General features: G+C 34.1%; 2 protein-coding genes across 2 annotated transcripts; both read left to right on the top strand.

Annotated features, from left to right (window-relative positions):
- Positions 1-154: 154 nt before the first annotated feature.
- On the top strand, positions 155-21,092 carry LOC145322370 (uncharacterized). Its single transcript, XM_080164353.1, has 24 exons — positions 155-646; positions 982-1,066; positions 1,526-1,585; positions 1,885-1,987; positions 2,589-2,660; positions 2,952-3,041; positions 3,484-3,634; positions 4,033-4,131; positions 10,496-10,569; positions 10,794-10,836; positions 11,140-11,245; positions 11,686-11,795; positions 12,198-12,281; positions 12,412-12,522; positions 13,206-13,267; positions 13,717-13,795; positions 14,248-14,356; positions 14,936-15,025; positions 15,602-15,681; positions 16,132-16,213; positions 18,190-18,290; positions 18,976-19,054; positions 20,236-20,319; positions 20,687-21,092. The coding sequence occupies exons 1-24, from the start codon at positions 600-602 to the stop codon at positions 20,756-20,758; spliced, it is 2,073 nt and encodes a 690-aa protein (XP_080020479.1). The 5' UTR covers positions 155-599; the 3' UTR covers positions 20,759-21,092.
- Chrac-16 (chromatin accessibility complex protein 1) lies at positions 21,086-24,460 on the top strand. The gene is made up of 4 exons (XM_080164354.1): positions 21,086-21,183; positions 22,232-22,334; positions 23,299-23,473; positions 23,928-24,460. Exons 1-4 carry the CDS (start codon positions 21,110-21,112, stop codon positions 23,957-23,959), a joined length of 384 nt encoding a protein of 127 aa, XP_080020480.1. The 5' UTR covers positions 21,086-21,109; the 3' UTR covers positions 23,960-24,460.
- The last annotated feature ends 1,594 nt before the right edge of the window (positions 24,461-26,054 follow it).

The following is a 26,054-nucleotide window of genomic DNA, read 5'->3' on the forward strand; positions in this document are numbered from 1 at the left end:
TAGTAATGTTTAATAAAGATTAAAATATTTAGCTACAAATGAAAAAAATCCTCTTCCACAGAAATGATTATTAATCCTTATTCAATGGTTCCAATTATAATAAAAATGTCGTCGTTCCTAAATTGGAGTGCAAATGCCGCGTTATTTATCTATTGTTAAAAACATTGGAATCAAAACAATGTAAAGCCGCCAAAGTACGTTATGGTTGGTTTTGAACTTTTGAAGTATCGATTGACTGAACTGATACAGGGATGGGATAATTTGCAGTTAATTAATTTTAGAGTTCTATAAACTCTATTTCTTTCAGCCCAGATTTATCTAGCAAAATTCTAACAATTTAGCTGACGCAATCTTTATTAGATTTGAATTTTTTAGGCGACATTCTGTGCGTTTAGTCCCCAAAGCGTTCAAAATAAAGAAAAGTACGTTGCATAGACTCTAGGTAGTACCCAAAGTCCAGGTCAGCCAGAAAAATGAATTTTAGATTCATTGTCCTATCCCTGTATTCTTGGAATTTAAAGTCTTTTGTATTCAATTAATTATGACTGTTATATCCTGATATTGCTTTTGATTAATTAATTCAAATAAGTTAATTAGATATGTCTAAAAATGGCGAGGCTTGTAAGCGTTTTCACGACAATCATAGGTAAATTATATTAATTTTGGTCATTTTTCAAACTTTAATTTGACATTTAAGACAATACTTTAAAGATCAAAAAAATATAGGTAGGTGAGTGACTGTGTCGTTACTTTCAAGCAAAAACACTAATTTTCCTTACGCCATTCGTCTAAAATAACACGCGAAACTTCCATCTTGTCACTTGACCCAACCATTACATCAAGTAAATTTTTTTCCAAACGTACGTGTTGCTGGGTACTTCCATTGCAAGGCTCTTCTAAAATAAGTTAAATTTGAATTTTAGTCTGATGTGTGGTCTAGATGCAATATGTGGGACACTGAAAATAATTTCATATTTTTAGCGAAAGAACGGATTTGTCTGACTTGAAGTTTAAACGTCTACTCTCTGACAATGCTAGCTCTAAGCTTGCCGTGGTGGAAGCAGAGGTTTGTATCTAAACTTTTATAGGGAAAGCTTTTCTACATCGGCTCAGTAAATTCAAACCTAGTATAATGAAATCTGTAATAAATCATGTAAACTATCATTATTAAGATAGGACACTAGTTTTAAACACATTAATGACATCTGGGTTCCTATGATGAATAGTCATTGTTTTATTATAAACCATTGCTTCACTAGGAGGGGGGTGGGGAGCATGGCCAGAATATTAACCAAGAACCACCTCAAGAAATTTATAAAGCTTCCCTGAACAGTAAACCCAATTTTGACCATAATTTTTAAGATCTTTAGCTAACGTCAAAAAAAACTTATTACCTACTTTATATAATAGGATTAGCAAGTATATTAACTCAAAGACTAATTTATTTCAACTGTTTGATTTTAAAAATGCTTCGAAATATTTCAAATTTACATTTTTAAAAAAATATATAGATATGCATTTCAAGGTTGAAGGATCCACAGATCCAGCAGTTGTCGTCATAAATAAACTTCCATTTACACAGCAGGTAAAAGATTAAGCATGACAGGATTGAGGCTTCAAAAGTCAAATTACCAGTTTTTGCGCCAGTAAAAACAGAGTTCTCATATCGTATTGTAATCTAGGAAGTTGCTAGAGTTTAATAATCTTGGAAAAATCAAAACATTTTGTCTTTAACATGGTTATATTATATGACTAGTGGTAAAGTTTCGGTTCTTATAACGTAGGGTCTGTCTTGACAATAATTAATAAGAGTAATCTATATAAGTAAAGTAACTTCTTTTTTTACAAAGTATATCGCTCACATCCTTGACATATAATATTCAGGATTTGACCGGTATTCTGTCTGGGTCCACTGGAGTTGAAAATGAAATGCAGAATGATATTTATGGGCAGTATTGGTTGAAACCTGATCCTAATTATAATCCAGGTAAAATTGTAATATTTAACCTACTTTAAATATCTAGGGAAGTATTGGCCTTACAATATTACATGGATGGTTTTTATTGTTTTTTAACCCTTATTTTTATTTATATACCATATATTTCTCAGTAGCGGCTACGCTCTTAGGGGCACTTGAGGTTGGGTGGGGGTAAGTAAACCCTCCCCAAATCAAAGTTTTAGTTCAAAAGTTATTTTTTTTTCTAGCGTCGATTTCTATTGGTAGGGTGTAGGTAGTAGGTACCCTCCCTAAAAATAGTTATAAACCTACCCAGGACCTAAAGGTTCAGTGGTTAGCGAGATTCTTTGGTACAGAATGTCCTTAGTTTTATGTTCCCCAGAAAACATTTTTTTTTTTTGGGGGGGGGGGATTTTCATTTTGGGGGGTTGGGGGTGTCCCACCCCCCAAGAAAATAGATTAAAACCACCACAGCACCAATAGATATATTCCCTGAAGAGTAGAATCCAATCGGTTCTGTGGTTACCGAGATGATCTTATGGAACAGACGGACAAACAGACATACATCGTTCTACTTTGTATTATAGATGATATAACTCGATTATTCAAAAAACGTTTGTTTATGATTTAGTTAAAGCAAACATCATCCATCCAGCTACGCAGAAACATATTGAAAAATATACAAGCTCTCCTTCACACCTAGGTTAGTAAAAAATACAATTATTATAAGGACCATACAAAATATAAAATCAGATTTGTATTATTATGTCAAAATGTTTTTATGACAACCTGTGTTTAATGATCGTACCTTCCTTCTGATAAATGACGAATCTCCGATGAATATTTATTATTTATGATGTTAAAATAAAATAAATAACCCTTAAAAACTGTAGGCAACAATGAAAATGAAGTACAATCCTATATTTCAATTAATTTGGGGATGTTTTACTGGGCTACGCTTTAACGAATGTTGTCATTCTTGTTATTTTTTTAGTGAAAGAAACTGAAGACCTGTATCTTGGAGTTACTTTGCCGTGCATTCTTAAAGAACAATTCTCATTAGATTGGGTTTATAATATTTTAGGTAGGTAATAGATTTTTAAATTAGTACATTAATTCTGAGTTATTTATCTATCGTATTATGGACAGCTTTCCACGGATATTAAAAGAAAAAATCAAGATTAAAACCTTTTTTATTAGCCCTGAGGGGCCAGAAGTCCGGTATATTATGATTTTTATTTTAATAATATCGGAAAATTGTCTATAATACGAGCCAATATATAATTTTTCTTTGTGGCTTAGAACCGGTTTTAATTCAAAGGATATTAATCGGTTTCGAAGCCGTACTGGAAATACTTATTATTATCTTCTGTATAGACTATACTATTATGTTCTCATGTGTAGTTGTGAGATACAACCATATGTTTTGTAATATAAAGGATCGTTCAACGTTTAAAGATTAATCTCAGTCATTATATTTTAACCCAGTTCTAATTGATGAATCATGTTTTTTTCTATCTGTTTAGAAAAGAAGCAAGAACAGGATCGGATAATCTACGAGAATGCTGACCCCATGGACGGATTCTTAATGGCTCCAGATTTTAAGTGGACTGGTAAACAGGTGGAAGACCTGTATGTGCTGGCCATTGTTCATAGACGTGGCATCAAATCTTTGAGGTAAACCACATATTATATGCAATGCATTGTTTAAACAAGGACTACAATCCACAAAAACCACGGAGATGACCATAGAGACAAAATGATTTAAAGAAAATTAAAGCAGAGTAAATAACGTTGCTGACTTACGGATATTTCGAATTTTATAATAGCATCTCAACTAAAGATATTTCATGATTAAAATGTGAGAATATTCTCACTTTACTTTGTTTTGGCTAAATCGAACCATTGATATCAATGGCCTATCTATAATCAAAATAAATGTTCTAATTGGAAGAAAATGTCTTACACTTAAATAAACTAAATATGCAACAACACTAACAAGATTTTAATATTCTTCTGTATTTCAGTTTGCTGTTCTTTCCTTTTAAAACTTGATTTTGATGGTCGTTTTTTAGAGACTTGAACGAGTCCCATCTACCATTATTGAGAAATCTCGAGACTCAAGGAAAACTAGCTATTTTCAAAAAGTATGGTCTTCCTGTTAGTAAAATTAGGTAAGATTTAAATATGAAACTAACAAGGACAATTATGTCCGACTCCATAAGTGGTGCAGTAATAACAAGCAACAACGCACTGGGGCTCAAAGAAATTGCTTTTGCTTTCTATAGCACTATGTGCCCAGAATTCCAAAATAAAACAAAAACTCATAATTCTGTTAATTTTGCTTCAAATTGGGTAAAATCTTTTGGGTTGGGTCACTAATTACCCCAAGTTTTGGTATCTTTAAAAAAAACGGCGGCGGGATCGCCGCTCCCGCCGTTAACCGCCATTTTCCGCCGCCAAAAAAAAAACATTATCTCAAATGATTCCAAATTGCCTAATTCGGCGAGAAATGCAAAAAAAAATTTGGCGGCGGCGGCTGTAAACGGCGGGCCCGCCGTCGTTTTTTTCAAAGATACCAAAAATTGGGGTGATTAGTGACATCCTAAAACGATTTGGGTCTCACTCTCAAATGATTCCAAATTGCCTAATTCAGCGAGAAATACATTAAAAAAAATATTTTGGTTGTGGCGGAAAACGGCCGTGAACGGCGGTTCCGCAAGTTACACAACCCAAAATATTTTACCCAATTATCTCTAAAACTAAGGGAGTAGCGCCCCAAAAAAAAATTGCTGGTATGTAGTGTTTCAAGTCACCACATTTTAACCCCCCATCCCCCCATAAATAAATTATCAATGAAATACTTATATATCAATTGATTTGTTTCAGGGAGGGAGTGGACATTGAGCTGTTTATTACACTAGTCCCCAAAGCTTTATAATAACGTTTTATTATCCATTGGTTTAACAACTTTAGGGGCTTTTACTGAATTTAAATTTTTTTTTTTCAAATGTTGAGTGTCCAAACGTTTAAACCACTAATTGTAATATACAGAAGGGGTAATTTTGTGTATCATAGTTGGATAAGTTCATCAATTTATCGGCCATTAACTTATCCCTTTAGATCCCTGGGTTTGTTGACATTAATAACTTGAAACAAAGAAACATGTTAATAACATTTTGTAAAATAATTTACTGTAATTTTTCATTAAAAAATTTATCTGTTATTGCTGCGCTACTTATAGACAAAACAATCCTTGTTTTAAAAACAAAAGCGAATACATCACAAATCACCCCGAAAGCACTAAAAACTTTAATCCAAAGGCCTTGCAGTCAAAGGATTGATTGTCTGCAATAGGGCCTTTATCAGGAAGGAATGGGACATTGGGCTGTTTATCACTCTAGTCCCCAAAGTTTTATAATAACATTTTCATGTTTGTTTTTTAAGTGGAGTGTCTTAACTTTTCAACCACTAATTGTAATTTACAAAAAAGGTAAGTTTGTGTATCATTATTGGTAATGTACCTTAATTTATCGGCCATTGTCTTATCCTTTTAGATCCCTAGGCCTTCATACTCATAGGCTCTATATATGTATAATATATATTTATTAACAAATTGGTTTAAATCATTTAGTTTCTTTACAAGTTTGCTTAACTCTTTTATTTATTTAGAGCGTGTATACGGAGTGGATAAGGTTTTAGGTTTTAGTTTTATCAAATTGAAACATTTAAGATGATATTCATTTGATTTAAAAACAATATTAAGGGGGGGGGGGGAAGTTTTGACACTTTCGCTTACTCCGTGATTATTGGGCTAGGTATTAAAGTTAGACTATAGGTTATTTGGGATAAAAGTTTACTTTTGGTTAGTACTTCACGGATTTTTAATCTTTTTTTGGATAACCCCACCCCTTAGCCCCCCGGGGCTCAAAATCCCCCTAAAAATGAACCTAACCTTAATTTTCTCAGGAACCATTTGACCAAAAGAGATGATTTCTTAAACTTAAGCTTTTATGCTTATAAACTAGCTTCTGATTTAGAAGTCACCCTCCTGCCACCAACCCCTAGCCCTCCGGGGCTCAAAAAACCCTAAAAATGAACCTAACCTTAATTTTCTCAGGAACCATTTGACCAACAGAGATGATCTCTTAAACTTAAGCTTTTATGCTTATAAACTAACTTCTAGTTTACAAGTCAGCCCCCTGCCACCAACCCCTAGCCCTCCGGGGCTCAAAAAAACTCTAAAAATGAACCTAACCTTAATTTTCTCAGCAACCATTTGACCAACAGAAATGATTTCCTAAACTTAAGCTTTTATGCTTATAAACTAACTTTTAATTTAGAAGTCACCCCCCTGCCGCCAACCCCTAGCCCTCCAGGGCTCAAAAAAACCCTAAAAATGAACCTAACCTTAATTTTCTCAGGAATCATTTGACCAACAGAGATGATTTCTTAAACTTAAGCTTTTATGCTTATAAACTAACTTCTAGTTTACAAGTCAGCCCCCTGCCACCAACCCCTAGCCCTCCGGGGCTCAAAAAAACTCTAAAAATGAACCTAACCTTAATTTTCTCAGCAACCATTTGACCAACAGAGATGATTTCTTAAACTTAAGCTTTTATGCTTATAAACTAACTTCTAGTTTAGAAGTCACCCTCCTGCCACCAACCCCTAGCCCTCCGGGGCTCAAAAAAACTCTAAAAATGAACCTAACCTTAATTTTCTCAGCAACCATTTGACCAACAGAGATGATTTCTTAAACTTAAGCTTTTATGCTTATAAACTAACTTCTAGTTTAGAAGTCACCCCCCTGCCGCCAACCCCTAGCCCTCCGGGGCTCAAAAAAACCCTAAAAATGAACCTAACCTTAATGTTCTCAGGAACTATTTGTCCAATAGAGATGATTTCTTAAACTTAAGCTTTTATGCTTATAAACTAACTTCTGATTTAGAAGTCACCCCCCTGCCGTCAACCCCTAGCCCTCCGGGACTCAAAAAAAACTCTAAAAATGAACCTAACCCTAATTTTCTCAAGAACCATTTGACCAACAGAGATGATTTCTTAAACTTAAGCTTTTATGCTTATAATCTAACTTCTAGTTTAGAAGTCACCCCCCTGCCGCCAACCCCTAGCCCTCCGGGGCTCAAAAAAACCCTAAAAATGAACCTAACCTTAATTTAAATTTCTTATTTGTAGAGTTAGAGGTACACTTATTAGACCAAATATGCTTATTTTTGGATGTTATTGACATATCTCCTGAAAAAATTAGAATCGGCCTCCAGGTTCGGGTGCTGCAGGCCTCCAGGTCCACTCAGGAGACAGGTAAAAATTTAAATTTCTTATTTGATGGTTTAGAGGTACACTTATTAAACCAAATTTGCATCTTTTTGGATGTTATTGACATATCTGCTGAAAAAATTAGAATCGGCCTCCAGGTTCAGGTGCTGCAGGCCTCCAGGTCCACTCTTGAGACAGGTAAAAATTAAAATTTCTTTTTTGAAGAATTAGAGGTAAACTTATTAAACCAAATATGCATCTTTTTGGATGTTATTGACATATCTCCTGAAAAAAAATTAGAATCGGCCTCCAGGTTCAGGTGCTGCAGGCCTCCAGGTCCACTCTGGAGACAGGTAAAAATTAAAAGTTCTTATTTAAAGATATGTGTTCTAGGCAGGGTCTAGGTGACCTCCAGGCGACTGCTGGATAGGGAAAATTAAACAAATTGTATTTTTTGAATTTAGAGAAAGTTGTGCTCCAAGCAGGCTCAAGGTGTCCTCTAGGATTAAGTTTCTTGTTGTACATATTTTTTATTTCTATTTAGTAACCTTTCATCTTAATTCAAACATTACACATAAGGATTTTTACCTGTTGAGCAGGCTCCTGGAGCCTGTAGGGAACACATATTGAAGCCGTAAACAATAAATTTGACTATATTATTTACTTTAACCTTATTATATTTAAATACCTTTCCTCTAAATTCCAAACTAACCATTTTAGATATTCACCTGAACCTGGAGGCCGATTCTAATTTTTTTCAGGAGATATGTCAATAACATCCAAAAAGAAGCATATTTGGTTTAATAAGTGTACCTCTAACTCTTTAAATAAGAAATTTTAATTTTCACCTGTCGAGAGTGGACCTGGAGGCCTGCAGCACCCTAACCTGGAGGCCGATTCTAATTTTTTCAGGAGATATGTCAATAACATCCAAAAAGATGCATATTTGGTTTAATAAGTGTACCTCTAAGCCTTCAAATAAGAAATTTAAATTTTTACCTGTCTCCTGAGTGGACCTGGAGGCCTGCAGCACCTGAACCTGGAGGCCGATTATATTTTGTTCAGCAGATATGTCAATAACATCCAAAAAGAAGCATATTTGGTTTAATAAGTGTACCTCTAACTCTTCAAATAAGAAATTTTAATTAAAGTTAGGTTCATTTTTGGTTTTTTTTTAGCCCCAGGGGGCAAGGGGTTGGCGGCAGGGGGGCTATTTCTAAACTTAAACTTAGTTCATAAGCATAAAAGCTTAAGTTTAAGAAATCATCTCTATTGGACAAATAGTTCCTGAGAAAATTAAGGTTAGGTTCATTTTTAGGGTTTTTTGAGCCCCGGGGGGCTAGGGGTTGGCGGCAAGGAGGTGACTCCTTAACTTAAACTCAATTTATAAGCATAAAAGCATAAGTTTAAGAAATCATCTCTGTTGATCAAATGGTTCCAGAGAAAATTAAGGTTAGGTTCATTTTTAGGTTTTTTTGAGCCCTGGAGGGCAAGGGGTTGGCTGAAGGGGGTTACTTCTAAACAAGAAGTTAGTTTATAAGCATAAAAGCTTAAGTTTAAGAAATCATCTCTGTTGGTCAAATGGTTCCTGAGAAAATTAAGGTTAGGTTCATTTTTAGGGTTTTTTTGAGCCCCGGAGGGCTAGGTGTTGGCGGCAGGGGGGCGACTTCTAAACTTAAACTTAGTTTATAAGCATAAAAGCTTAAGTTTAAGAAATCATTTCTGTTGGTCAAATGGTTCCTGAGAAAATTAAGGTTATGTTCATTTTTAGGGTTTTTTTGAGCCCCGGAGGGCTAGGGGTTGGCGGCAGGGGGGTGACTTCTAAACTAGAAGTTAGTTTATAAGCACAAAAGCTTAAGTTTAAGAAATCATCTCTGATGGTCAAATGGTTCCTGAGAAAATTAAGGTTAGGTTCATTTTTAGGGTTTTTTTGAGCCCCGGAGGGCTAGGGGTTGGTGGCAGGGGGGTGACTTCTAAATCAGAAGTTAGTTTATAAGCATAAAAGCTTAAGTTTAAGAAATCATCTCTTTTGGTCAAATGGTTCCTGAGAAAATTAAGGTTAGGTTCATTTTTAGGGGGATTTTGAGCCCCGGGGGGCTAGGGGGTGGGGTTATCCAAAAAATGATTAAAAATCCGTGAAGTACTAACCAAAAGTAAACTTTTATCCCAAATAACCTATAGTCTAACTTTAATACCTAGCCCAATAATCACGGAGTAAGCGAAAGTGTCAAAACTTCCCCCCCCCCTTGATTAGAAGCAACAGGTTCGATAACATAGCTTAAATAAATATTCCTAGGGGTGTGCATGGGGGGTCTCCCCCCACCCTCCAGTGGTGGGGGGGAGGGGCAAGACTTTAAGCATTAAGAATAAGGGATTGTATAAAAAAATTGCATCAAGAACTATAAATATCACGATAAATGATTTGTAAAAAGTTATTTCAATTCGTCTTTATTATGTAAAAAATGCTATAAAATGGGTCCGACCGCACCTACAAAAATGCGAAAAAAAAATTTCAGCTAACGAGGCCGCCAGTGAAACCAACGGGATTCATTCACTGAGTGCCTTGGTTAAACATGTGTAAAGGTCTGATATGCGGCCTCGTTAGCTGAAAAAAGATCAAATTATTTGAAGTTGAGAGTATTATGACAAAATATTATAATTCCTGCTTCTTTAGGGGGGAATGCTTTGACATCAATTTTTTCATAAGTTTTGGAAGTAAACGTATAAAAATTAATTTAAAATCGTATAGTATATTCAATAAGCTTTCAAAAAAGGTATAATATATTACTGTAGCTAAATTTTTGGTAGTTTGACGATAATTTAAAGTTTGCATATAAAATGTAATTTCAATAGTCAGGCTTTATTACAAAATCATAAATATCTAGGTAGGCTACTTCTAAAGGCTGTAAAATCATAAGTAATTGATATTTTCACCTCTTGCTTTGGGAATCCTTCTCAAATATGACAAAGATTAACCTTAAACTATAAAAATGGTCAATATCCAAAATTGCATTTTTTGGAATCTTGGAGTTTTTGCATTGCCTGGGCACATAGTGTATAGTATAACCTCCTCTTTGTAATATGTTTGATGTATGGTTTGGTTTTCTTTTATCAATATTAAACAATAAACATAGGTAGATTAGGTCAGCTGTTTTGTTGGTCAATATTTATTATCCTTGGTAAAACTATCATAGAACCCAGAAAATAGCTACATAGATATTACCTATACAAATTTAAACTTTCGTACATTTTAATTTTCAGGTGCTATATCCACTACCAACCTTCATACTACCATCTTCACGTTCATTTCACTGCTTTAGAGTATGACGCACCAGGTCAGTTTTAGTAAAAAAAATCTAATATTAGTTAAAATGATATATTTAATATCTATTGATACCTAACCTAGCATTAAGTGTGGCAAATGTCCTACTTCAGGCCACTCTTATTAATGGAACTGACACTAAGGCTTTTGAAGTGATTTTATTGATAATATCGAATCATAATTTAATTATGACCTTTAGAATATACCTATTTTTTTATTTAATTAAAATTTATTTAGGTATAAATTGTGAAAAGAGTCATTTGTTGGAGGAGGTTATAAGGTAACTTTATTTATTATTAGATTATTGCATACATACATTATGTTACATTAGTTGCTTTGCCCCTAGGACAGAGTTTCGGATCCGGATCCGCAAGGATCTGCATATTTTTGAGTCCAAGGATCCGGATCCGCACTGACCAAATTTTGAGGATCCGGATCCGCATACAATCAATGCGGATCCGAAACCCTGCCTTAGGAGAAGACAAGTGAGGTGGGGGGGGGGGGGGGGGGGGGGGCAGAAAATTGCTTAAAACCAGCTCAAGGCATTTAAAACGCTTCCATAAGCTTATGAATTTTCTTTTAGTAATTTGGAGCAAAACAGTCATTATTATCAAACAGCTGAACTTACATTCGCAGTAAATGAGAAATCGAATCTGTACAAAGCCTACAAAGAAATTGGTTACTTTCAGGTAATTTTATTTTTGAGGAAGCTTTCCTGGACTTGGGAGGATATTTTTGTGCATCCATTTAAGTAAATTCACCAAAACTTTTTGTATTAATGCCTCGACTCTTCTAAGCTAATTTTTGGGTAATTTTTTTTTCTCAAGATGTTTAAAAGGCACCAAAAATACATTACATAAAAATAACATTTATGTTTTCGACGTATTATAACACAATATGGACATAATATATTTTGTTGTTGTATGTAACATACGGCAATTCTTGTCAAAATTGTTTTTGTTTATTAAGTTTATTAGTTGATTAGGTAAATTTTGAAATTTAAATGAAGACGGAACGGGGTAATGGATTTTTTTTTCTATCTTGGTATCATCATTTAGACAATAGAGTAACTTGGCACATTTCTTTTCTCACGTTCTTTTCCGAACTTCATTGGAAATATCATTTTTAGGAAAGGGAAGAAGAAAATAAAAGCTTTCTTGATCTCGAGTTTGAGTCCGGGTCTTGTGAAAAAGTACTGGATTTTCTACAAATGATTGGCAAAGCAAAACATGAACCTAGGTAAGAAATTGAATATTTTTAGGTATGTTTAAAACATTTGTATTAATGCTTTAATAAAAGTTGCAAGATGTCTATGTGCCCGTCTGTCTGATTTCTAGTGAAAGATCTTGCTTACCTTAATAGAATTATTATAGGTCAAGAAAAAGGTTTTTAACTGTTTTATAACCCATCAAGAGAAATCTCCTCTAGAAAAATTACCCCTGTCAGAAACGATTTTGTTTTTTTTCTTTTTTATAACTGAAACAATAATGGATGGTCGACTTCCACTGTCCCATTCCTTTCTGGGTGTAGTTGCTTGTTTCATGTTCTATATTTGTTGTCTATATTTAATAGTTTTTCAAGGTTCATCATGGTACTGCTGTGAATGCGTTCTGTATTTATTTATTTCTCAAATAATTTCAGTGGTGAACAATGGGAGACAACATATGGAGAATCTTCTTGGAGAATGGCTGTGCTCGCCATGTGCCTACCCGAGACTGTTAATAGGTTCGTTCTTGTTATTTTCTAACTATAGTTAAACGTAAAGCTTTTTTAGTTGCCCTAAACTTTTGAAATTATGTACTAGATTACACGAAGATTATACAGATTCTTTATATATTAACATAAACTAATTCAGGCAAAGACTGGTACAGCTTGCACTCGTCTCGAGTTTGTGTAGTTTGGGAACGTGCAACGATGAAAATACACATTGGGATCAAAAATCGCAAGAAGTCAAACAAATATTAAGGTAACTTTTGATGGGAATATGGGAATAGTTTAATAAAAAAAAAAGTATACAAGTCCAAAACAGCAGTATTTCTTAAATTAAACTTTTTTTGTCTGATATCAAAAGCCGTGTTTTATTTAGCTATTATTAGATGAATTAAAAGAAAAACATTTATTTCATAGATTATGTCTTGTTTAAAAATAAATAATAAATAAACTAGAAATGTGTAAACTTTTCAACTAGTAGACTAGTGTCCAAACTTTTCGAGCAATAATTTTAATCTGCATTTGTAAAACAACCTACTATTATATTAATCCACCAAAGAAGATTGTATAATATTATGTATTTATTTTCAAGGGATGGCAATCCGCCAAATTTTTGGACCGGATTCGGATTCTCACAAGAATCCGTCCAAAAAATGGCGGATTCCGGATTCTAGCAATATTTTAAAAGGCTTTTTTAAATTAAGTCTTACATATGTTCTAAAAATTAATGTAAGATTTTGAATATAATGATGATAATCTTTGCCTTCTAAAAGGGGAGTTGAAAGAAAAAACTCAAGACGCTAATGTTAGCCTACCAATTAAGAATCCGAATCCGCTATTAAAAAACGGATTCTGGATACGGATTCCAAAATTGACCAAAAATTGGGCGGATTCTTGATCCCGGATTCGGATACGGATTGCCAACCCTATTATTTTCAGTGACCATCTACCACCGCTAGTTGCTAACAAACTTTTCTCTTTGTTCCAAGAACATGTTGACATCAGGAATGTTTAATCTAAAATTACTCAGGGATAAGGCAATTGCAAATATATTAATTTGTCTTAAAATGTTATGTGTGAACCTATTCCCCCCCCCCCCCCATGGTTTTTTCCAAGGAGTCGAGTGGTAAAAAATGAAAAACAAATCTTTGTACTTTTTATTTTATTCACTTTTGTTACCCCACCCACACAGATTTTTGTTTTTTTCCCACAAGGAGGAGATAAAAATGTTTTCAGTACTCTTTAGTTTTCATTTATCCCCCTCCTACATATTTTTATCCTCCCCCCCCCCCTTCCTCTGTAGCAGTGGATCCCGTGCAGAATAAACACCCATGAATCATTACATACCCAAACGTTACATATATAAAAAAGATGTATAAAAATCACATTATTATTTTGCGAAATAGTCGCTAAAACTATTTGTGTGCTCTGGTTTGATTGAACACCGCTGTCAGGAGGGGGAGATTAAATGGATCTAAAGAGCATAATTGTTATAGAGGAATACTTGAGCTAGAAGAAATACTTTTAAGGTAAGGAATATTAAGCTTACACTTAATAAAAGAGGGGAATTTATTCCATGTGCAGCGCAGCAATAATAATTAAAAATCGCCTAAAAATTGTGTAGTATGGTTCGATACGATTCCTTATATTTTCGGAATCGCTCATATCTGGTTCTAATCCAGCGAAAATTAATCGGATTCGAAGCCATACTGAAAAAAGGAAGGTTAAAATGATGGAGATGTTTTTATGTAATTAAAATAAATTCAGTTTATCTACATTATACCAATCAATCACTGAAATAAGAGGGAGGGGTTTAGTTTTTTATATGTTTAACCCAAGTGGAGCTAGCAAGTCCCAATATTATTATAACCTGACATAAATTAATAAACTAACGCACATAAAAACCTCCATACTTTAAGGGAAATTGCTCACAATTAATTTTTTTTTAAATATTAGGTACAAGATTAATTTCTATGTTTAGATGGGAGGAAGAATGCAAAGGAAAAGGAGAAAATGTTTGTACCGAGGCAATAATTAATAGAATGGCTCTGCTCCAATTCCCGGGTGCCAACAGATTTAAACTCTGTAAGGTGGGTTATCCTAGTGGTCTATAGTTTAGGACTTCGATAACTACTGAACTGATTGAGTCCTCTATTTTATGGAAGCTTCTTGTAGGTGCCTGGATGGATTACGGCTATTTAATTTTTGTGCATTGCTTTTAGGATATTTTCCTACTTTTCTTACTCCATCGAATACGGAGCTCCAGATGCAAGGAGCGCTGCCGCTAGTCCCATTATATAAAGTAGTAAGGTTTTATGTCTCAAGCTTAAAATTTCATTTACTATTGAACTGAACTGATTCAGATCTCCTATTAGGGAAGCTTAACATAGGTCCTGGAATGGTTTTAGGCTATTCCGTTTTTAGATCTTAAAAATATAGGTAGATAATGGTATCTGTTATTTTTTTTGTGAAGATGTTGTATTGGCTGCTCGTGCACATAGTCCATTTTCGTGTCCGGGGTCTTTTGTGAAGATTCCAATGATATAACTGCATCCTTTCCATACATTGTTTTTGTCAGTCGCGGTCCGTCGGTAATGCTATTAGGGTAAAGAGATTGTTATTTCTGAAAATGTGATTAAAACGGCTAATTGCCAATCACCTTTTTTTAGGAAAAGACTGAGCTTGAAAATTTTCTAAAATTTGTGATGAAGATATCTGAGCTGATGCGTCTCAAGAGAACTGGATGGGTCAAATGTCAGGTAACCTGTAGAAATTGAAACGTGAAGAAAAAAATTAAACGAGAAGGTCCATGGAGCTCACTTAAACTTAATATGTGTTATTGTTCTCCTCTTTTTAATGTTTTCTAATAAAATATTTATTTAATATATTTTCCTAAAATATTAAGACCTAAATAACTTTTGGGATTTAGAGATAAAACAATTGATAGATCAATGTACCGAGCTGGATCTTTAAATCATTTTAGTGGTGAGCCAGATCGATCGGGGTGAGCCGAATTTCAGCAAATCACAGCGCGGCATTTCATAAAATGCTGTGCTCTCATTGGTGGAAAGTTGGCTCACCCCGATCTGGCTCACCACTAAAATGATTTAAAGATCCAGCTCTATACAGTAAACCCCCAGTTACAAAATTAAACATATAGTTAAAAGATTACGAGAAAATATGGACAAGGAACGTTTGTACTACCCAATCTGAATTTGTTTATGTGTTGGTGGTTGCCCTCAAAGTGTCTTGTCGAGCACAGAACATAATTGGGAGAGTAGGTTGGTCATTTCTAGGCATTTTGAGGCACCAATGTGGTAAACGTTTAATTTTAGGTACGTGACCCAGAGACGGTAGCTGCGCATATGTTTAGAATGGGTATTTTGGGCATCATCTATTCTCATACACCTATCAGGTAAATAAAAATTATACCTACTTATGAATTAATTTCTTGCAGCATACATAATTACGTCATAAAGTCTTTGTGTATTGGAATGGTATTTTTGGCGTTATGTATTATTAAAAACCTCATTTTATGATAATTATTTATCGCATCGTATTATAAACAGCTTTCCGCGGTTAAAAAATGTACAATTATAAGATTAAAACCAGTTTTGTTAGCCCCGAATGACGAAGGCACGGACTAACAAAACTAGTTTTAATAGGTACTATGGTTGTACATATCTATATTCGTAGAAAACTGGATATATAATTGATTTTTCAGTATGGCTCAAAACCGGTTCTAATCCAGCGGATATTAATCAGTTTCGTACCCATACTGGAATTTAATATGAATTCCAACAAATCCTCTCTAGAGTCTAGTTCAAATGTGATCCTACTTAATCTGGAATATTTTTACTTTTAGGGTCGAAGTAGATGCTTGTATAATCGGTATTTGTCATGACATGGCTGAATGTATTATTGGAGATATTACACCACATTGTAAGGTCAGAACTACAGGCTAGAAGTTAATATTTCTATTAAGACAGCTTTCTGCGAATAGTAAAATGAAAAATTATAGGATATATTCAAGAGGGTTGTAGAGTTTTTATTGGTGCTCTATTTGTATTTGTATGGTTTTAAGTAGGGTTGGGCCGGATATCCAGTGTGGCCGGATATCCGGCCGGATATCCGGCCATTTTCAATATCCGGCCGGATGCCGGATATTGAAACTATCCGGCCGGATATCCGGCAATATAATCTTTAATATTTTACAACAAAAATCTCTGTTTTTTTAATCTTAAATGGCTGTAATTTTCTTATTATTGAAGATAGAAGAACAATTTTTTCTGAATATGTTTATCTTTATGTAAATTTTATATTAGAAAACTCAAAACATTAATTTTGGCGGTGGCAGCAGTACTTGGCAGCTGCCAGCCGCAAACCGACGGTTTGCAGGTAAACGGCAACAGATTTTATGAAATTGTAATATGTCATGAAGATATATAAAAAAGCCTAAGTTTAAAATTTGAAATCTTTAAGTAAAAATTTGCGGTCACAGGAACCGTTTAAAGATTTCTTGAGACCTGGAGGTTCAGGACTTGCAGGATTATACCTGGAACCTGAAATCAACTTGAACACCTATATTACATATGAGGATGTACGACTATAGGATATTTTAGTATTAGATAACATGAAATGCTTTGTTTAAGTAAAAAAATATTTTTACTTTTTACCTGAATGACCTTACCAGATTTGCTGGCATCCTGTGCCCGCCAGGAAGGAGGTATTAAAAAAATTTCAACTCTCAGTTATGTGTCATACCCATATTTCGAAAGTCACTTAGTTATAGCCCTCTACCTTTTATACACAGAAAATGGAGTAGAAAAAAACAGAGGGGGGGGGGGGGCAGGCAGGCATTCAACGCCACATCCCCGCCCATCCTCCAACCGTTAGGGGTTGATATTACAGATTGAGGGAAGTAATAGTTCATTAGATTTATTTGCTAAGAAGAAAGATCATTTAATACTTACTTAATTTTTAAGTTTTAATCTTAATTTTATCCTATTATACAAAGTAGTAAGCTTTTTTTTGTCTGTAGCGAAGGATCTCGCTAACCGCTGAACTCCTTTAGAGTGAAGCTTCTTATAGGTCCCAGGGTGGTTTTAGGCTGTTTCATTTTTATAAAAAAAGTCGTTGTAAGGATTTTAATTATTTTTCTGCACTTTCATGTCCCTTCTAATATCCCTAGATACTAGGGACGCAGCCGCTAGTATAATATAAAACACTAGTTTATGAAGAAATTTTTTTTGCGGGTATAGTCCTCTTTGTGGCAACGACCCTTAAGGAGCGATTATTTGTATTTTCACAGTAGCTTTCCTCCTATTTCTAGCCCCTTGCGGGGGACTCTAACCTTGCGGGGCCAATTGCCTAACCCTGCGGGACAATCACCTAACCAAATATAACCTAACCTAAACTAAAATAACCTATTTAAAGCAATTTTTAAAATACAACTAATCGCCCCTTAAGGTGCGTTGCCACAAATGGGACTATATCCTTTTTTTAAAACTTTAATATGTAGTAATTTGGCCGGATATCCGGTAATTTGGCCGGATAACCGGATATTTGCCGGATATCCGGCGTTGGCCGGATATCCGACCGGTTACCGGATATCCGGCATTTGAAATCAGCCGGATATCCGGTATCCGGCCAAAAAAATATCCGGCCCAACCCTAGTTTTAAGCAATACTTAAGGAGTGGTTCACCCCTGCTCTGTCACAAAAAAATCAACCCTCCATCCCCTAAATACATAAAATCTATCTTTTTTTTATAAGACATGGGACTTTGAGGATATAACTCGGCAAACCCACCCGTAAACAAAATAAAATATTTCTTTGTTGAATATTATAATTAAGCTGAAATAAATTTCAATTTGTCATATTTTAAAAATGATGGTTTCATGTTAATTAAATTATATTTTAAGGTTTCTGTAGAGGATAAAGCTGCTCGTGAACTTGCTGCCTTCCAGGATCTTACCAGAGATTTACCTGAAACCATTGCACTTGGATTACTCGTACCTTTCAGGTCAGTTCAAAGTATCAGGGATGGAGGGATGGTAGGTTCTAAACTAGTGAAGTTAAAATTCGACCAATAATTCTAATCTACAGAAGGCAGGGTGTAAATTTTAAGATATGACCCTGCTGAGGGGGGGGGGGGGGAATAAAAAATATGTGGTTGGGGGAAAAAATGTAAAAATTAAGAGAACTGAAAGCATTTTTTCCATTTTTCTCACCTTTTTGGTGAAAAACAAACTAAAAGAATATGTGGGAGGGGGGGATATTATGAATAAAATAAAGAGTTTTGAAAATATTTTTCCATTTTATTTCCTTCCTTTTAGGAAAAAACTAGGAAGGGGAAAAAATAAAAAATTTGGCAGCAGGGGAATAAAAATGAATCTTGTGCAGAATATACACCCCTGACAGAAGGTGTAATTTTGTTCATAAGTAATGGGAATATATTGTCTCTTTAATATTAAAATTTGTAAAAACAGCAATTAATGCTATTGTTAAAATTATTTAAGAGGGGGGGGAGTTTTCGCACATTTGCGTAAATACTGAAACAGTGTGTATAGGCTTTATCTTTGGACTGAGAGGATAGATCCCCTCAATTCAAAGATAAAGCCTATACACACTGTTTCCGCAAATGTGTCAAAACTTCCCCCCCCCCTCTTGTTACTCTGCTTAAAAAAATATATTTTGTTTATTTTTAGCCGTTATGAGAATCAAGAAGCCGGTGATTTCAATGCAATCCTCACAAAAGATTATGACAAGTTTGATATGATTCTTCAGGTACACTTGTTAATAGCGACGCTTTCTATAATTAGGATTGATCCGTCAGTCAGTATAGTTCTAAACGTTAATGTATGCATGTAAGTTAAAAACTTTCAAACTTTGCATTATAATTTCTGTACCATTGGTAAGGTTTATAAAGCGTAGCAACTCTATGATCGTTACAAGATAGTCTGTAGGTCCAATAAAACATTCTCTTTAAAACTTTTGTGGCAATAATTTTATGTATTATTAATCATCCTATTCATGCCATTTTTGAATTAATGATTCCTAGTACAATGAGGAACAATTTCTTAAGAAAAGCATCTCTATAATGAAGTCCTTTTTACAGTATCCTTTATTGCTACAAATTAATGAAGGTACTAATTTGTTATAAAATTAGTATTCTGCTTATTAATTTCTAACACTCTACAAAGGTTAATGTTCGTTAATCCTACAATCTGACTTGGGAGCTTCGCTTTTATGGATGTTATCATCCATGTTTTAGTATAAATTCTTGTATAAAGTTATGCTAGCTGACTGACCAAACTTAAAAAGAAACCTCCAATTTTATCTAACCTGACCATTTCAACTTCAATGTTTTTTTGCAAGATTTTCATTTTAAAAATAATCTTGTCTGAGGTTTTGCTAAATATTTAATTTTGGTCACAGTCTAATATCAAGATTTTATTTTGAAGGATTTTTAAATGAGGGGGGTAGGGGTTAATTTGTGGCCAGGAAGGGAGTGGGGGGTCCTGCATTCGCGCTCCCTCTATTCTAACCTGGGCTTCATTTTAACCCTCCCTCTCAATTAATCCACCTTTGATTTAAAACAAATCTTGATATTAATACGCCTTAGCTATATTATTGCTTCCCGCATTTAAAACCTTGAGATTTATTTCTTGGTTCGCAATGATTGGGGGCAGCAGTAGGTAACAATTTGAATTGATTTTAGTTTAATTGAAATTGTTACTCTCTGTACATAACGAATAAACAATAAAAACATGGACACTTCTGTTTATAACAAGCTAATGATTTAAGGGAAATCATATGAGAGAAAGAAACTACTCAGATTGTAACGTCTAGAATAAACTGAGTGCTTAGAGGCTGTACTCTTAGCTATACTTAAACTAGAGAAGACGTACTAACATACCCTAATTTTCTAATTGCTGTGTTACATGAACTAGTTAATCTTTTTTCAGGCTTTTGAATATGAGAAGAAAGAGAAGCGCGGACCTTTTCTACAACAGTTCTTTGATTCAACAATGACGTGCTTTCAAACTCAGGTCAATATTGTTTCCAGTGTGGCTCCGAGTCATACTAAAAAATCATGCATCGTTCGTCAGGGTGTGCATGCATGGTTATATAATCTTACTCCATTTAGACAACCAACCCTTTGATTGCACGACCTTTGTCTGGAAGTTCTAATTGTGCATGGTAATGAGTTGCACCTGTTTTGGGCCAAGGCATTCCCCTTTACTCAAATTATTTAGTCGCGCACTTAGCATAGTAGCAGTAGAAACTAGTTTAAAAGTCTTTGTTTATGACGCAATGTAGGACCGAGATTAGAACCTTCCCTACAACTAGTCGATGAGCTACACGTTACGCCACATTCGTTAGTATTTTTGAATTAACTTGCTTATGTTATTTTAGGCTGTGAAAAAATGGCAGAAGTCTCTTTTGGAAACAAGAACTGCATATTTTACCAATCAAACCAACGTTTAAATTTAGTTATACATCTAATAACTACGCACCAAACCTTCCTGTGAAAATTATGTTAGTTAAAATGACTGAAACTTTTACCATAATTTTTTGCTAACATTGAAATTGAGTCAAATAACCTTCCTTTTATATTATTTTCCTTATCTTAATCATTTGTTTGATTCGATATCAGTGTTCAAAACTTTAATTTTAACGACTATTATTAATATGTTATCTTAATATATACTAGTCCATTTTGTCGGTTATGGAATTATTGTTCATTCGAAATTGTTTATTTTGATATTATATATCACATTGAAAATAACTAATCTGAAAGTTGTTGTATTTTTTCAGAAAATCTTAAATACTTAAAAAATGACTACTTCATTGCCAAGCACTCCTCAGATTGACACCTTAAAAGCAAAAGAAAACACAAATTCCCCACTTAGGTAAGAATATGTATATATATACTTATAATACATACAGTGATCCACGGATACAAAATTAAATTAATCCTCTAAAATAACAACATCATGATTCATAATATACTCTCCACACTTTGGATAAAAAAGAATGGAGTCAGTTTTTTTGTCGAAACAAGAATACCTATAGGAATGAAATTTTGATTTCACCTCAGTACCCCCGAAGATTGACACCTTAAAACCAAGAAAAAAAATAAATTCACTTATGATAAATACATAGTTTTCGGCGTATACGATAATAGTTACTGTTAATATATAATAACTAGAGTTGGTTCGATATAACTATCTCACTATTGGCTAGTTTTCTATGAGTACATATCTATATATCTATTTCTCAATAAATTAATTTTCTTCCCCCGTCATTACTATATAAAAGAAAGAAGTAAATATCTAATAATTTAAATAATTTTAAAAAGATTTTTTCAATTATATTTTTTTTCTTCACATTACCATCGCCAAAGGGTTAATATGATTAAAATTTTAGTTTTAATATTTGAACACACAAAAGGAAGTGTCGCCACAATCTGATTCTTTTAAAACAGAGTTTTCTTAAATTTACTATGTAGAAAATTTAAATTTTCTTTTTTATGATTATAAATCAAAAACTTTAATATAATGTAAATAGCAACATGAAATGAAAAAAATAAATTAATTTTAATAAAATAAAATAATGGGTCTTATCCTTCTGGCCAATGAGAGTTTATTATGGATTATTGGAGCACTATGAGTTTTAAACATTTATTCCTTGGAAAACTTGAGCTCATTTATAGACATTTATTTCCTATATAGATCTGACATGGATCTTGAAGCAATAAAGCAGGCTGTTTTGTAAATGTTAAAAATTGGAAGATTTCATTAAACAAAAGTTCCCGCAAATATAAGTATTAAATGACCACTTTATTTTCGATCAAAGGACTATGTCATGTGAAGATAGTTTTGGAAATTTCCCAGTTTAAAATGGGTTTTAACTGTTTATTTGCCAAGACATTCTTCCAACAATAAATTCTTATTTCAGGTCTCAATCCACGATCCTTCCCATGGGTAGAGTTAAGACTATTATGAAGAGTTCCCCTGATGTCGACCAAATCAGCAATGAAAGCTTGTTTCTTATCACTAAGGTAAGAAATAATTTTGTTCTATTTTGTGCAGGGAAAATGGTGTTTTGTTGAAGCAATAATTTTGAATATATGATACTTTTTATCGTTTTAAGTAAAACTATGAGGATTGATAATGGGACATGGACACCTTAATGGTATTAGAATAGCTGTTGTTTATTGGTCTATAAGTCACTAAAAAAAGTAAAAACTTTAGAATTTTGGTAGTACCTACAGATTTTATATTTTTTAGGTATGCTATCTATCTTCTTAGAATTATTTTTAGTAGCGTAGCTACTTTTTAACTCTTTTTGCCCGTCCGTGTGTATGTACGGTTAAGGGGAACCGTTGTTTTCCAGCTCTCAAATAAAATTACCAGTTGAAATTTGCGGTGAAGATTCACGTGTAGTATACCAATATGCTTCAAGTATTATACAGGTTTTTTTTTTAATAAGAAAAAAGTATTGCTCAATATAAACCACTTGCCATTGACAGAAATTAATAATCTATATCTTAATTTCTTCATTGGGTTGGGGCAATTTGTATAAAAAAAATACTGGTAATTTTCAACAAATTATGCCTTAAAAACCGGTTTTTCCAAAGTACCTATTTTTGGATCATGACCAATCCAAAGGGTTTGCTAAAATGCGTATATTTTTAAAATTCAAATTGCGCGGCTTGTGTTAATAATAGAAAAATGTTATGCATATCGTTAAAATCGTCATAAACTCTAGTTTTTGGGTGTTTAAGAAAATTTAGGGTTGGGCCGGATATCCGGTCATTTTCGATATCCGGCCGGTTACCGGATATTGAAACTATCCGGATACCGGATATCTGGCTGATTTTTACTGCCGGATATCCATGACATTTCTAACGGTATGCGTAACATTTTTCCACTATTAAAAGTAAGTATCTTTTATTTTTATGTCATTCATGTAATATTACCTATCTTACTGCTCTACTTATAAACAAATATTTTTATGTTTAGGCAACCGAAGTATTTATCATGTACATGACTAAGCTGTCCCAGAGGTATGGGAACGACCAGGAGCTGACGTACGAGGACCTGGCCACCATTGTTGGCAAGAAGGACAGCATGGAGTTTCTACAGGATATTGTTCCTAAGAAGATCACCTATGCTGAATACCTCAGCATTATGGAGAAGGAATTTTTCTTGTTTTAATTTTACTTTTTATCGAATACTAGCGGTTATACTAGCCTCTAGGTGCAATTAGGGGAAAGAGATTGCAGTGTCGACCCTCCCCTTTACATCTTAGTTTTAAAAAAATAATAATAGACTTTTTTCGGGTTTGGGGACGAGATATTTTTTCCATGGACGATTTCTCATTAAAAGTGGAGCCCCCCCCCCCCCCTCCTCAAAAAAAAATGCTATAACCCTTCCCTGGACCTAGAAGGACCTAGCTACATTGTAAATATGAACTATATCGGCCCAGTGGTTACGTTAGCGAGATTCCTTGGTACAGATACACTGACACAGACAGAGAAACATCATGTTACCTATATATTTCCCTTAGAAAAGGGAACATTTTGGACTAGAATTTATATGAGTAACCAAAGTTTTAAGTTATGTCAAAATAAAACAAGAAAACTATTATCAGGAAAACCAAGTTGAAGAAACTCTGTATTAGATACAATTAAAATATATACCCACATTATTTCATTTTTTTAGTATTATAAATCAGAAAATTGTTTATTCGAATCCATAACAAAGACTTGTTATAATTTCTTCATATGATATTTTATATACGTTTGAGTCCTTTGAAATTGGGATTAAGATATAAGTGCCTAGCAATCACGGTCACCCTCCCCCCCCCCCCCCCTCTATTGTGTAAATTGAAAATGAACGTGTTTTTTCTGTGGGTCTACCTTGTACCCAAAATAACTTAACCTAAACAAATAAATTTAGCCCCTTCCCTCTCTCCCTTTTCAAGTTATGAAAAATAAGGGGTTTGTGCTCGACTAGGCACTTCGAGGGAAACAGAAAAATTTCTTTCTTATTTCCAACCCTATTTAAAAATGAATGTATATTTTCTTATCACATTTATTATTGAAACTCTTAAATGCAACATTTATACTTTATAGCATGTATTATTATTTCTTTCATTAAAAATAAATTGTAAATTACCAAATTTTTTATTTTTTAAGTAACTAGGAGGATATAATTAAGGAGTAGCGAGGATTAAGTTTATGGGACAATTAAGGGTGTCCCATAGTGTAGTGGTTAGCGCACTACGCTGTGGTTGGGAGAAACCGAGTTCAAGTCCCCACATAGACTTTGCACTTGGTTGACAAATGCTGTCGCAATTTGTAAGATTATGATCACGCAATCTTCCCTAAGATGCCCTAGGGTTGTAAGGGGGGAGATTTGTAGGAAGTTAGGATTCTACAAATCAAGCAGCTCTAACCATGCTTTCCCTCATCCATGCTCCTCGTATGAGAGTGCCATTAATTAGGGTGGCTTAATATGGAACACCTGCCAAAACTCTAGGCCAGGGTGATGTAATAATTGAATAGCTTCCACGAGAATTGCGGGTCAGCTTGTAATGTAACTTAGAATACAATCAGCTGTGCGCGAAGCTTACCAATCTAAGATTGGCCAAAGGATTCTCACTTCCAATCTCCATGTGCATCTGAGTCCTAACTTCAGAGAATCATGGCACAACAACAACAACAACATGGGACAATTAATCGAGACAGTAGCACAGTAAGATTAACTGCTATCAAAATTTTAATATTTTAACAGATTCTTTCAAAGCATTTATGATTTTTTCTGCCAGACTTGATATAATAGAGATAGCCTAGAGACATACTTCAAATCAACCAATAGGATAATTATTTCGTGAAAAAATTTCTTCCCTCGTATAATGTTAACATGACAAACCACATAATAATCTATTATTTTTTAGGATAAAGTTAACTTTCTGAAAATTATAAAAAGGTTTTTGTCAGCTAAATATCCTTTTTTAAAGCTTGGCGAAAAATGGGGTGAGATGGACCATCTAGATATATTATGTCTATTCTTGACTATTAGAAAAGTTTAAAATTGGAAGTCAAATTTTTATGGCCACAGTACTCATTCAAAGTTTCCTTGAGACTAACAATCAGGATCACACTTGTAAATTACTATGAAACAAGGATGACAACATCCATAAGTAGCGAAGCACAAAAATTATGTATAAGAATTTAAAGATTAGTTGTCAAAAACATGTATATTGGGGAAAAATCACGAAACCTTTTCAACATTTGTTTTTAATTTTTTAATACTTTATATCAGTACTATGACTAACAGACTGACGGTCAAAGTAAATTACATACTGGATGCTCAAAACAACGGGAAATTTAATTTTGATATTTTTAACTAAAAAAATGTTGAAATCGGACCTTAAACACCAAAGATCATCAGGCGCATCTCTCTTTTTGACTGTGAAGGCCAGAGAATACGGACACCTTGTTCCTCCATGAATTCCTGCTGTCTTTGGCAAGTTTCTCAGCTTCTCCCCATGTTAATTCTAAATTAATTAGGTCTTTTTCAGTGCTCTGCCTCCAGGTCATTTTTGGTCATCCCTGTTTACGTTTACCAGTGGTGGGGTTCCATTTTAAGCACTTTTTTGGAAACCTATTTTGTTCCATTCTGAACACATGTCTTAACCACCTGAGTCTTTTATATTTCACTTCTGCTTCAATACTATTGCACTTGGTCTTAGCATACAGCTCAATGTTTGA

Source organism: Acartia tonsa, chromosome 6, assembly GCF_053477335.1.
Source record: "Acartia tonsa isolate MP-2025a chromosome 6, ASM5347733v1, whole genome shotgun sequence".
NCBI lineage: Eukaryota > Metazoa > Arthropoda > Copepoda > Calanoida > Acartiidae > Acartia > Acartia tonsa.